The following is a 12,685-nucleotide window of genomic DNA, read 5'->3' as shown; positions in this document are numbered from 1 at the left end:
GTAATTAGAGGTGGATCTTATAATCTGCTCAGAAGCCTGAGTGGGAGTATTTCAACTAAAAAGTACCTTTAATTAGCCAAAATACTGGCGTTGTTTCTTTTTCCTGATATAATGTCTTTGCCTCATGCCTAGTCTTCTCATGATAGACTCAATCCACAGTGACTCTGACCAAGATAAATCAGCTCCTGAAGATGAATGAATGGGTATAATGTTATTTGAAGAACTTCATAAGCAGTTTGTTACACAGCAAGCTAGCTTGCTAGCTAGCCTACTCTCCACAGACAGAGAAAACTGTAATTACTGAGCTTGCTAGCAAACTCAAACATGCCATCATGTAGTATATTCACATATTTCATGTGAATAGAGTTAATTGATGTTGATAGGCAAGTTGCACCGTTGTGATGGTTTTGCGAACAAAACTAGCTATCCAATAGATTAGCTTGTTACTAGCTTGCTAGATTAGATCAGTGAACAGTTATATTTGCTAATCAGATTCTCAAATGAATAGAGTTAAGTGAAACAACTACTAAGTGTCTTCAAAAGCAATAAGAAGATGCCAGTGTTATTTATGAATGTGTCCTTGCCAGAAAAGAACCATGAGATATTCTGATATCTTATTGATATTAAAAAAACATGGAACATCCATGGAAAACTGAAATGTTCTGACCATCCGATTGTAGTTATGGTTAATTATGCCCTTTGGACAGAAATTGAGATATTGAAAACACTCTTTAATCACATTGTTTTGATATCAAATGTTGAGAACTTCATATAATAATATTTAAATGAATGATACACCTCCAAATTGTTGGCACTCGTGAAAAAACTTTAAGGGGCTGAACTGTCTGGAATGTATTGTGAAATGTAGGCTGTGTATGTGCAGTATAACTTTATTCTCAATCAGTATTTGTGCCTATGTGTACCCTATATGCACACATTGATTCAGAGATATTCAGACATAAATAGTCTTTTCAATAGCCTCTAGAGGACAGCCATTGTGAGTTTCCATGCAGCGCGGTGAGTGGGTTGGAGGACACAGCCTTGAAAAATCTCATTTAAAGAAGTAGAAATGTAACCCAGTCCAGTTGCAAGCCTGTGTAGCCATACCCACTGTATTATAAAGTCTAGCTCTTCAGATAACATGGTAGATGAACTATAACAAAAGCATTTCAAAACATGTATGAAGTAACAGTTAGACATAATACACTTCACTGAAGCAGGTTGATGTTTCCCCAGAATTACTGTATATAATTGAATGCTTGATTCTGACTGGTCAGAGGGTGTTGATTAATTTACTATGACAGCAGTTTGGACAGTAATCCCAAAAGTAAATTTGTTAATTATTTTTCCAATATCTGATTGTATTGCAGATACTCCAAATAAATGGATTGAAAAAAGATGTGTGATCATTTATGGTGATGTTTTCTGTGAGGAAAAGTTTATTTAGCATTTATGGAAGGTGGCTTAGTGCTTAGCATGTTTGCCTCGCATGTCCGGGGTTGGGGGTTTGTATCTCGCCTCTGCCCTGTGTGCGCAGAGTCAGCGCTTTATAACAGACAGAGGTAAAGCTTATAAATATTATATATGTCTTTATACTGAAGAACACAAAAGGCAGTCTTGGTTGAGAATCCTGTTCTTCTCTGTAATTGTAAATGATTTAGAGAAATTAAATGTGCCAATATATAATATCACATAATCAAATGCGATTAATCTACAATTTTAAGCTTCCTTTAAACTATTTCTTTGTATATATTCCTCTGTAAATCAAAACATATGGTCCTCTCAAACACTGTACATGAACACCATTTCTTGATATTTTGGCCATCTGTGCACGTTTTCTGCCCCCTGCTGGTGGAAAGTCTGACCTGCATGCTGTTGAATAGGTTGGTGGGTATAGGGTGTGTGCAAATGAGTGCACTTCTCTGAGCTTGGCCTTGAGCAGGAGAACAGCCTTCCATGCCGACGTCTGAAGCTTCTTTGCTGTCTGTACAGGTCAAGCAGAGGGCAAGTGCTGCATAAGCACACTTCATTTCAACAGCAAGTCATATATTACATTCATTTCAGAGAATGGGTTTGATGGCACTCATATGCAGGACACTTCAAATGGAAGGACCGCTTTATGTAGCATTCTTTTTCTTTCTGCTTTTCCTGATGGGGTCCTGGTGGCAGCAGGCTGAGAAGGTCAGTCCAGACTTCTCTATCCACAGATACACACAGATCGCAGCTCCTCCTGGGGGATCGCCAGACATTCGAGAGTAAATTGTAAGATGTAACATCTTTAGCAGATCCTGGGTCTGATACATCTCTAGCAGAAGCTAATGAACGCTTGAACCACATCATGTGGCTCCACACAATTTAAAGGACTGCTTAGTTTTTCAAAACTGACTACCCCATTTGAATATATTTATAAATCTGTATACAAATGAGCATTGTCCTTTATGAATATGATTATAAATATTCTGTAGGAATATCTTATGTCCCACTGTTTGTTTTTCATAACTGCCTTCAACCTTTTTCATATCCTTTGAACAGCCTCTCAACCTCTTTTCTCCATCATCTTCTGTTCATTTCACACTATGTTTTGGATTGTTGTTTCATTTATGATTTTGCTCCTATTGTTTTCCAGGCAGTCATGTTCAGCAGTCAATGTGAGTCAACAACTGTTTATAGCTGCCATAACATAAGTGATAACAGGAACTAACTTATTTTGCTGATGTTCAAAACATTAAATATTGCTAAGAATGTGTAAAAAGTATGTTGTTCTTCAATATAAAATAATTATATATAAACAGTTGGCAAATTGTGGTAGTATAAAAGGAATGAACCATTTTGTGACATGCTGTTATAGTGAACTAATCAACATTACAATGGTAACAGTAACTCCACTTCATCACAACATGCTATCATTGAGAGTTTTGTTGTTGTTGTGTTTATTATATTTTGTACAGGAACGGAACAATTTCAAAATAACCAATTTCGGTTTTTATATCACAAAATCTAGTCACAACCTTAGATTGTCAAAGAGAACATTGAATGACATATAACACAGCAATAGCACTACTAAATGATTCGGTTATTTAGATAGGGAAACATCTAGCACACTGTGCAGTATTCTTTTTTAAATATATTGTAATGTATGTGCAAGCCAAGATATAAAACTCAAACCGTTAGCTGAAATGATTTATGTTGGATATGGTTGGATCCAGTAGAGGGTGATGTAACACAGTGAGAGTCATTGTGTCATTGTGTAGTTCCACAAACTGAATATGCATACAAGTGGAAGAAACATTTTCTTCATTTATTTTCATTTATGCCGGTTCAACTAGAGTTAGCATGCTAAATAAAACTGCCATTAGCAAGGACTGTCATGACATCACTTTTAAGTGCCCTTGGACATTCGACAGCTTGAAAGTCGAGTTACAACTCTGTAAACATGCAAAATTGTCCTTGTAATGATTCATGAGGATGTGAAGGGCGTTGGGGGCGTGTCTGTAAAATGGCGGACAAGAGGCCAATCCAAAGACATACCAACATTCAAGATTTGGAAGCAGGTTTCGAAACTTATGTGACTGTATAGCTATGAAATACACTAGTTCTGAGACTATTTAAATAAATAAAATATCCTACATATGTTTCCATGTTATTCGTACTAGTAAGAAATGAAAAATCAATGACTTTTGCACCTTTAAATATTATATTACCTAAGGATCTTATACTGAAACGAGTTGTATGTATACAATATCATTGCTCAATAAAAAGGCACATACATTATAAAACTCATGAGGATTTTGGAAATGTGTATATACTCTGTGTATTTCTGTGTTATATGCACAAATACAGTATTCTATCATATCACTACAATATATTAGCTGACAGAGAGTAATATGATATGTAATGTTAAAGTGCCAGTGGAAGTTACTTACATTTTTCATATCTTGTTCCTCTGTAATAAATCTCATGAGTTTAGTTCAAATGCTGTGAGTAAATATGTGAGTATCATGCGTGGTTTAACGACAGAGTGTGAAGCACAACCTAAAAAGTCCAGCGTTTTGATACGATTTATATAATTTAACTGTAACTAGTCATTTAAAAAAATAGTCATCTTAGAGTTGAAACCATTGCTCTACAATCAGGAATAGGAATCAAAATTGGATCTCTGAATTAGTCCTACTAGACTTTTTGGCAGTGAGACCCAGCTGGTACCAGTCTTGCTTAGTGAATACACAAATGGGACAGATCAAGCTTGGCATCTTTCCACTGAAGCTGGATTTTAATTGAGAGCTTCTTCAACACTTCCCATTACTTCATCTTCTTAAATTCAGAGTAAAGTATTCCTTTCTATCTGAATCAGGATTTGTGTGTGTACCTTACATGTACAGAAAATACCAGTGTCCTGTGTCCTTTTTAAAAAGGAATTTTTATAATGAAAGTTTACGTACCACATTAGGGTCCAGTTTTAAATCATTTACAGTTCATTTATCAAAACTTAATGCAAAACGTTACACTTCTATTATCCAGACATGCATTTGAGGTACTGTAGGTCAGTAAACTATTTAAGTAAAAGTAAACATTTTCATGCCTCTTGCTTTCTGGGTGAAAATGTAAATTTCTTTTAATACTCATATCCTGGATCTACAGTACATATTGAATCTAAACCTAATGTGCAGTAATCTTTATTAACAAGCTCATCCATGTTGACATGCTCTAGTTAATGTGCCTCATTAGCGTGTGTATTCACATAAAACAATCCACAGGAGACCAGAAATAGTCCTCAGAGGGAAAAAATGTAGGACTAAAAGTCTACATTTATATCAATTCAATTCAATTCAATTCAATTTTATTTGTATAGCGCTTTATACAATAGACATTGTCTCAAAGCAGCTTGACAGAAATATCAACACGGTATACAGATATTAAAGGTGCGAATTTATCCCAACTGAGCAAGCCACTGAGTGGCGACGGTGGCAAGGAAAAACTCCCTAAGATGTTTTAAGAGGAAGAAACCTTGAGAGGAACCCGACTCAGAAGGGAACCCATCCTCATCTGGGTAACAACAGATAGTGTGAAAAAGTTCATTATGGATTTATATGAAGTCTGTATGGCGTTAGGAGTAGCCGTAGTCCCAGCAGTCTGGAATTAAAGAAGATTTGAGCTCCATCCAGAGGCAGAAAGGATCTGGATCTCTAGTATCTCCATAAATTCGTGTGGGGCTCGGCGAAAGGAGAGAGGCAGAAAAAAGATAATTATGACTGCGAAGTAGTAGAACAGAATCTAGTCAGGGTAGGCTTGAGTAAACAAATACGTTTTAAGCTTAGACTTAAACACTGAGACTGTGTCTGAGTCCTGAACACTAATAGGAAGACTGTTCCATAACAGTGGGGCTCTATAAGAGAAAGCTCTTCTCCCTGCTGTAGCCTTCACTATTCGAGGTACCGTCAAATAGCCTGCATCTTTTGACCTAAGTAGGCGTGGCGGATCATATAAAACCAAAAGGTCGCTTAGATACTGTGGCGCGAGACCATTTAGTGCTTTATAGGTTAATAAAAGTATTTTATAATTAATGCGAGATTTTACTGGGAGCCAATGCTGTATTGATAATATCGGTGTGATATGGTCGTATCTTCTAATTCTAGTTAGGACTCTAGCAGCTGCATTCTGGACTAACTGGAGCTTATTTATATTCCTACTGGAACATCCAGACAGTAAGGCATTACAGTAATCTAATCTAGAGGTGACGAATGCATGAACTAGTATTTCCGCATCATGTAGTGACAATATGTTTCTTATCCTAGAAATATTTCTGAGATGAAAGAAGGCTATCCTAGTAATATTATCTACATGAGCATCAAATGATAGGCTGGAGTCAATAATCACTCCAAGGTCTTCAACTGCTGTACATGATGAAACAGAAAGACCATCCAGAGTAACCATGTGATTTGTTTTTCTGTGAAAACAAAGAATACTTCTAGCTACACGTGGGCCTAATAAAAGTATTTCTGTTTTATCAGAATTAAGTAGAAGGAAGTTAATTAACATCCAATGTCTAATGTCCTTTACACAATCCTCAACTTTACTAAGCTGCTGTCTGTCCTCTGGCTTCGCTGAAACATACAACTGTGTATAATCAGCATAACAGTGGAAGCTAATTCCATGTTTACGAATAATTTGACCTAGGGGTAGCATATATAAAGTAAAGAGCAGTGGGCCTAAAACAGAACCCTGTGGAACTCCAAAAGTAACCTCAGTACGCATGGAGAAAACACCATTTACATCTACGAACTGATAACGATCGGTCAGATAAGACCTGAGCCAGGAGAGGACTGTTCCCTTAATACCAACAACATTTTCTAATCTATCAAGGAGAATAGTGTGATCTATAGTATCAAAAGCTGCACTAAGGTCGAGTAACACAAGCAGCGAGACACAACCCTGATCGTAGGTCAGTAGAAGGTCATTTACTACTTTAACTAACGCTGTCTCTGTGCTATGATGAGGTCTAAATCCTGACTGATACATTTCATGAATGTTATTCCTATCTAAGTACGAGCATAACTGCTTTGCTATAACCTTTTCTAAAATCTTAGAGATGAAGGGGAGATTTGATATTGGTCTATAGTTGGACAATTGAGACGGGTCAAGATCAGGTTTTTTAATCAAGGGTTTAATAACTGCTAATTTAAGTGATTTAGGTACATAGCCAGTGCTTAGGGAAGAATTGATTATATTTAGAAGTGGTTCAATTACTCCTGGACAAATCTGTTTAAACAAACATTACTTATAATACTGAAGGAAGGTCTGTGAAAACAAACTTGCAGTACATGTCATCACAGTACACAAGGGTGTGCATGCTTTTTTGAGCAACCAGCTCTATACTGCACATGCAAAAAGATTTTGTGCTTCCTTCCATACACATGAAGTTCTGTTTGTGGTAATTAGAGCTCAGGGGAGTCCATCTGTTGGCCTGCAGCGTATCTATCTGCAAAATCAGGAGTGCAGTTCAGGAAACATGCGGATTTACATTAGGGCATTGACGGTTGATATGAAAATAATGAAGAGCTGATCCAAGATCAGTTCTGCTGTATGCTTTGAGAGATTTGTTGTAAGTGGAAAAAAATGTCATCTGGATTTTTCCCCCCTGTGTAGAGGTTTTGCAAGCACAATTGCACAAAAGAAAATTCAACTATAGAGCATTCTCATATGTTTAAGCTCAATGTATTAAATGTTATCCATCCATCCATCCATTTTCTGTACCGCTTATCCTACACAGGGTCATGGGGAGCCTGGAACCAGTGGACCTGGGGCATGAAGTGGGGGACACCTTGGATGAGGTACCAACCCATCGCAGGGCACAATCACACACAAATTCAAACACTACAGACAATTTGGAAATGCCAATCAGCATACAATACATGTCTTTGGACTGGGGAAGGAAACCGGAGGACCCCGTAGGAAATCCTCGAAGCACGGTGAGAACATGCGAACTCCGTGCACACACGGCAAACAATGCATGAGCCTACAACACATGTCTTTTGACTGGGGGAGGAAACCCTTGAAGCACGGTGAGAACATGCAAACTCCGTGCACACACGGGAAACAACGCATGAGCCTACAACACATGTCTTTTGACTGGGGGAGGAAACCCTTGAAGCACGGTGAGAACATGCAAACTCCGTGCACACACGGGAAACAACGCATGAGCCTACAACACATGTCTTTTGACTGGGGGAGGAAACCCTTGAAGCACAGGGAGAACATGCAAACACCGTGCAGACAGGGAGCAGGCGGGATTCGAACCCCCAACTCTGGCAATGCCAGGCAACAGTGCTAACCGTCTTTCCATCCATCTTCTATACTGCTTAATTCTTTTCAGGGTCACGGGGAACCTGGAGCCTATCCCAGGGAGCATCGGGCACGAGGCAGGGTGCACCCTGGACAGGGTGCCAGTCCAGGGGCACAATCACATACACACTCACAAACCCATTCATACACTACGGACACTTTGGATATGCCAATCAGCCTACCATGCATGTCTTTGGACTGGGGGAGGAAACCGGAGTACCCGGAAGAAAACCCCCGCAGCACAGGGAGAACATACAAACTCCGCACACACATAGCCCCGGTGGGAAACGAACCCTCGACCCTGGAGGTGTGAGGGGAACGTTCACTAAGGCGAACCGACTTTCACTGAGCTAATAAAGATTCTCTGTGAGGTTGTGTCGAATGTGTTTGTTACACAGTATTTTATTTGCATTTTATCCCACAGATTGAAATCTAAATTACAGTTAATCGGAAGGTGTTTATTCATTTTCTAGAACAACAACCCTGACTGTAATTCAGATCACAGGTTTGTACTGATGCACTCATTTTAATATGTTGTTTCTATAGTAACAGCTTACACAGGGTCTTGTATGACAGATGGATGTGCCACATAAACTGAGTAAAAAAACATGTTGAAAATTTCTCTGAGGAGACAGTTATTTGACATTTCTCCGGTGTCAGTGGTTTGAACAGTAAAGCTCATAACTATAAATCTTCATGGCAGATGGTTTTGAGTTTTCTTGCTTACATGACAAGCTGTGTGTGTGTGTGTGTGTGTTTTTTTTTTTTTTTTTTAAAGTCTTATTAACTTAAAGAGAGAGAGAGAAAAAAAGGGAGGCTGGTTATTATTTCTATAATAAGAACTTACACAGGAACTTGAATGACTGATGAGCTACATAACGTAAGTTCATCATGGGTTAGTCTTCAAGACAGAAAAACTTACAAGAGGTGCTAACTATTCGTGTTCTGCTACATTACGAATCAGAATCAGAACAGAGAAAACATACTGCCCAGCAAACTACAGCAACAGACAATGCAACAAACAAATAGTGCAGCAGAATCAGACAGTGACGTAACCACAAATTATACAAGACAAGACTTGGACAAGATATCAGACAATAGACATTGCAATAGCACTACGATGACACAATGAGACAAAAGGCATTGTGAATGTGTGTAACATATTGTGTGTGAAAACTGCAATGTGCAAAATGTTTGAGGTAGTTGGGTGGGAGCTGCTATGTTCTGGGGTGTTTGAGTAACAGGATAGATTCTGAAAATAAACTGTTGCGTGTGTGCATTTCAGGAGGTGATGGACCTGCAGCGCCTCTGTGATTGTGGCTTGACAGTGACGTGGTTGCTTGGAGGTTTGGAGTCAGCAGAAACTTTCACTGCCCTCCTTTCAGCCCTTGATTTTAGTGAGTTTAATTTTATTAAATTAAATGGATCCATCCATCCATTTTCTGTACCGCTTATCCTACGCAGGATCGCCCTGTGGGAGGGTGGCACAGGACAGGGCACAATCTCTCACACACAGCAGACAATTTGGAAATGCCAATCAGCCTACAAAGCATGTCTGTGGACTGGGGGAGGAAACTGGAGTATCCGGAGGAAACCCCTGAAGCACCGGGAGAACATGCAAGCTCTGCGCACACGGGGTGGAGGCAGTAATCAAACCCCCAGCCCTGGAGGTGCGAGGCAGGCGTGCTAAACACTAAGCCACTGTGCCCACCAAATTAAATGCGATAAACAGTTAAAACATGCGAAGGCTTAGCGGTTAAGGCTCTGGGTTACTGATCGGAAGGTCGGGGGTTCAAGCCCCAGCACTGCCAAGTTGCCACTGTTGGGCCCTTGAGTAAGGCCCTTAACCTCTCTGCTCCAGGGGTGCTGTATCACGGCTGATCCTGCGCTCTGACCCCAAGTTCCTAACATGCTGGGGTATGCGAAGAATCTAATTTCACTGTGCTCTAATGTATATATGACCAATAAAGACTCATTATCATTAATGAACTTCAGAGAGACTCTGCTTCATCACACCACCCCATCACTGATTATTTTCTGTTTGCAGTACAGCTCTGTATGATTCATTCCTTACATCTTTAGAAATTTAGGGCAATTTAAATAGTCTTTGATAAACATAAATGAACATTTGTTTGTCTTTCTGACAATTTCTATGAGCAAAAAAAATGACCTGAATGTGACAAATAAACACGTAGACTAAGTTCTCTCCCGCGCTCGATTACATTTCCTGAAGCTCATCGATGACATCTGTTATCGATTCACTGACAGGCTCTCAAAGCGCATGCGCGCCCTTCCTTCTCCCTTTCTGTCCAAAGAGTCCGCCATGGCTCCGCTTGTAAGTACCATTCGGTGCCAGAAAACGATCGAATATCTCGTGTCTCGTCCTGGTTTGAGGACTGGAAATATTACTGGATGTATTCGAAACCCTGACCTTATATTCTACGTGATTAAATTCCGGTTACACGCGAAAACCGCGGATTTATGAGCGTTTGTTTATAGTGGGGCTGAAACGAGGCCTAGCAAACCACGTTGTCGGTTGTAATGGAAGGCTGAGTTCAGAAATGCATCATTATTCTCAGTCTAAATGAACTAGATAAGGTGTTGAATGGCGGGTTTTTACATTATATATATATATATATATGTTGTTCTGTTATGTTTAGTAGTTAGTTGAATGGGGTTGAGACAAGCTAAAGCCAGGCTAATGTACATACTGTATAAATGATATGCCGTCTAGGTATAGCCAGGAACATAGTGTGTGTTTGTTTATGTCCTTATACTTTCCCTGATTAAAGTGATGTATAACATGATGCAATTTAACATGTCAAGCATGTGAACCATTTTTTCCTCATACCTAACTGATTTGGCTTGGAAGAAAAGCCTTGAGTACCATCAGATAGTTTCTTCCCAATGCGTTTCCAAGACTTTATCAGCTATTCAGAACTATTTTTTTGGTTCCTCTGCGTGTTTCTGGTATGATCGTATAAATACACGGTCTGTCTTGTCGTCAATCACTCGGTCTGATTGTATTTACAGAAGAAGCCTGCAGTGAAGGGTGGCAAGAAGAAGAAGCAGGTCCTGAAGTTCACGCTGGACTGCACACACCCTGTCGAGGATGGCATCATGGATGCTGCCAACTTTGTACGTATACAGGAAGATCTGTCATGCAATGTAAACGGCTTTTATATTCGAGCCCCATTCACGCGTGCACTCTGGAATTTAACAAAAAAAAATCTTAGAAGGACTAGTGTAGTTTCTCAGTCAAGTGACAAGCACAGTAGTTTACAGGATTTGAACTAAAAAAAAAAAGTGTTCGAGAGCATGGTGCTTAATGGGTTCACATTGCACCTGGTGGTGTTCTTTAGGCCTTTCTTTATTTATTAATTAAAATTATTATTTTAAGCTTTCTTTAGGTTATACATGTACACACGAAGAAAACTGCAAAATATCAGTTTAAACTGCATTGAATAACCCGAAAATGGTCTGCACTTAGCGCTTTTTGTCGAACCTTAGCAGTTATACAAAGCACTTTACACTGTTTCACATTTGCGCACACACACATGCTAGCCTGCCATGGGAGCAACTTAAGGTTCAGTGTCTTTCCAAAAAAAGTTTGGCATGTGGAGTCACATGGGCCGGGGATCGAACCGCCAACCTGCACTACCACCTGAGATCCAGCTGTGGAGTGGGTAGTATTGCTGCCTCATAACTCCAGGGTCCCTGGTTCGATCCTGAGCTCAGGTTAATATTTCGCATGGTTCAGGTTCTCCAGTTGCCTCCCATGCCAAGAAGGTGGATTGTTGACTCTAAACTGACCCTGTGTGTGACCTGGGGGTCCTGTCTGTGGTGTGGTCCCTGGCTTGCACTCAGTATTCCTGGGATAGACCCTAGATCCACTGAAGCTCTGAATTATTAATGTAATAAACCAAAACTGATACAGGTTATCGGTGTGCATTTAAATGTACTCCTTAATAGACAGGCTGATGAGAGATTTGTGATTTAATTTTTTTTTTTACATTTTTTTTTCTTATTCTTCTTCCTTCCTCTCCATGTAGGAGCAGTTCCTGCAGGAGCGCATCAAAGTTAACGGTAAAGCCGGGAACTTAGGCGGTGGCGTGGTGTCCATTGAAAGAAGCAAGAGCAAGATCACAGTGACCTCAGACATCCCCTTCTCCAAGAGGTTAGTTTGGGAGCTATGAATAAGAACGTCTTGCATGCCTGCTGCACTTTTTATAGCGCTTTTATTCATCTTATTTATAATTTGCTTTCATTTTAGTTTTTTTTTTTTAGTTGTCCATAGGATTGCAGAACCCAGAAATAGTCCTTGACAGGTGAAACTGAAGTTCTGTGCCGTACAACTAAATAAAATTTATGAAAACGTTCTAGTTTTCATTGACTGAAGCCATCAACCATCCACATTTTTATTTCTTCTCAAGCAGGAAAGAAAGACAGCAGTGATGTATACGTGTATAAGTAGTGCTATAACAGCAGAAGACCACGGCGGGTTCCACTTCTGTCAACCAAGAATAGAAATCTGACGTTACAGCAGGCACAGATTCGCCAAAACAGCTTTATAGAAAACAAGATAACAAAACATACATCACTCTGTCTTTTTACCATGTTAGGTTCCAGTAGTTACAGATTCCTATTCTTGGCTGACAGGAGTGAAACCTGATGCGGTTATCGGGACACTGTGCGTTCTGAGATGCTTTTCTGAACACCATGGGTGTAAAGAGTGGCTATTTGAGTTTCCTTAGCCTTCTTGTCATCTCGCACCAGTTTGTCTGTTTTCCAAACACTCTCCTCAATGGGAAGTTTGCGGTCGAGGTTTAGGGGCTTATTCGCATGT

At 39.6% G+C, this 12,685-nt stretch overlaps 1 protein-coding gene across 2 annotated transcripts in view; it reads left to right on the top strand.

Annotated features, from left to right (window-relative positions):
• Positions 1 to 12,685, top strand: part of rpl22 (ribosomal protein L22) — a 62,349-nt gene that overhangs the window by 48,810 nt on the left and 854 nt on the right. The window contains exons 2-4 of one of the 2 annotated variants that reach the window (XM_053673875.1): positions 10,156 to 10,174; positions 10,873 to 10,977; positions 11,892 to 12,016. In XM_053673875.1, coding sequence (XP_053529850.1) covers positions 10,163 to 10,174; positions 10,873 to 10,977; positions 11,892 to 12,016 — 242 coding nt within the window. In that variant the 5' untranslated portion in view covers positions 10,156 to 10,162. 2 annotated transcript variants of the gene reach the window in all.

This window comes from Ictalurus punctatus, chromosome 21 (genome assembly GCF_001660625.3).
Source record: "Ictalurus punctatus breed USDA103 chromosome 21, Coco_2.0, whole genome shotgun sequence".
In the NCBI taxonomy this organism is placed as follows: domain Eukaryota; kingdom Metazoa; phylum Chordata; class Actinopteri; order Siluriformes; family Ictaluridae; genus Ictalurus; species Ictalurus punctatus.
Note: the sequence above shows the minus strand (reverse complement) of the source record. Positions and strands in the feature narration are given on the sequence as shown.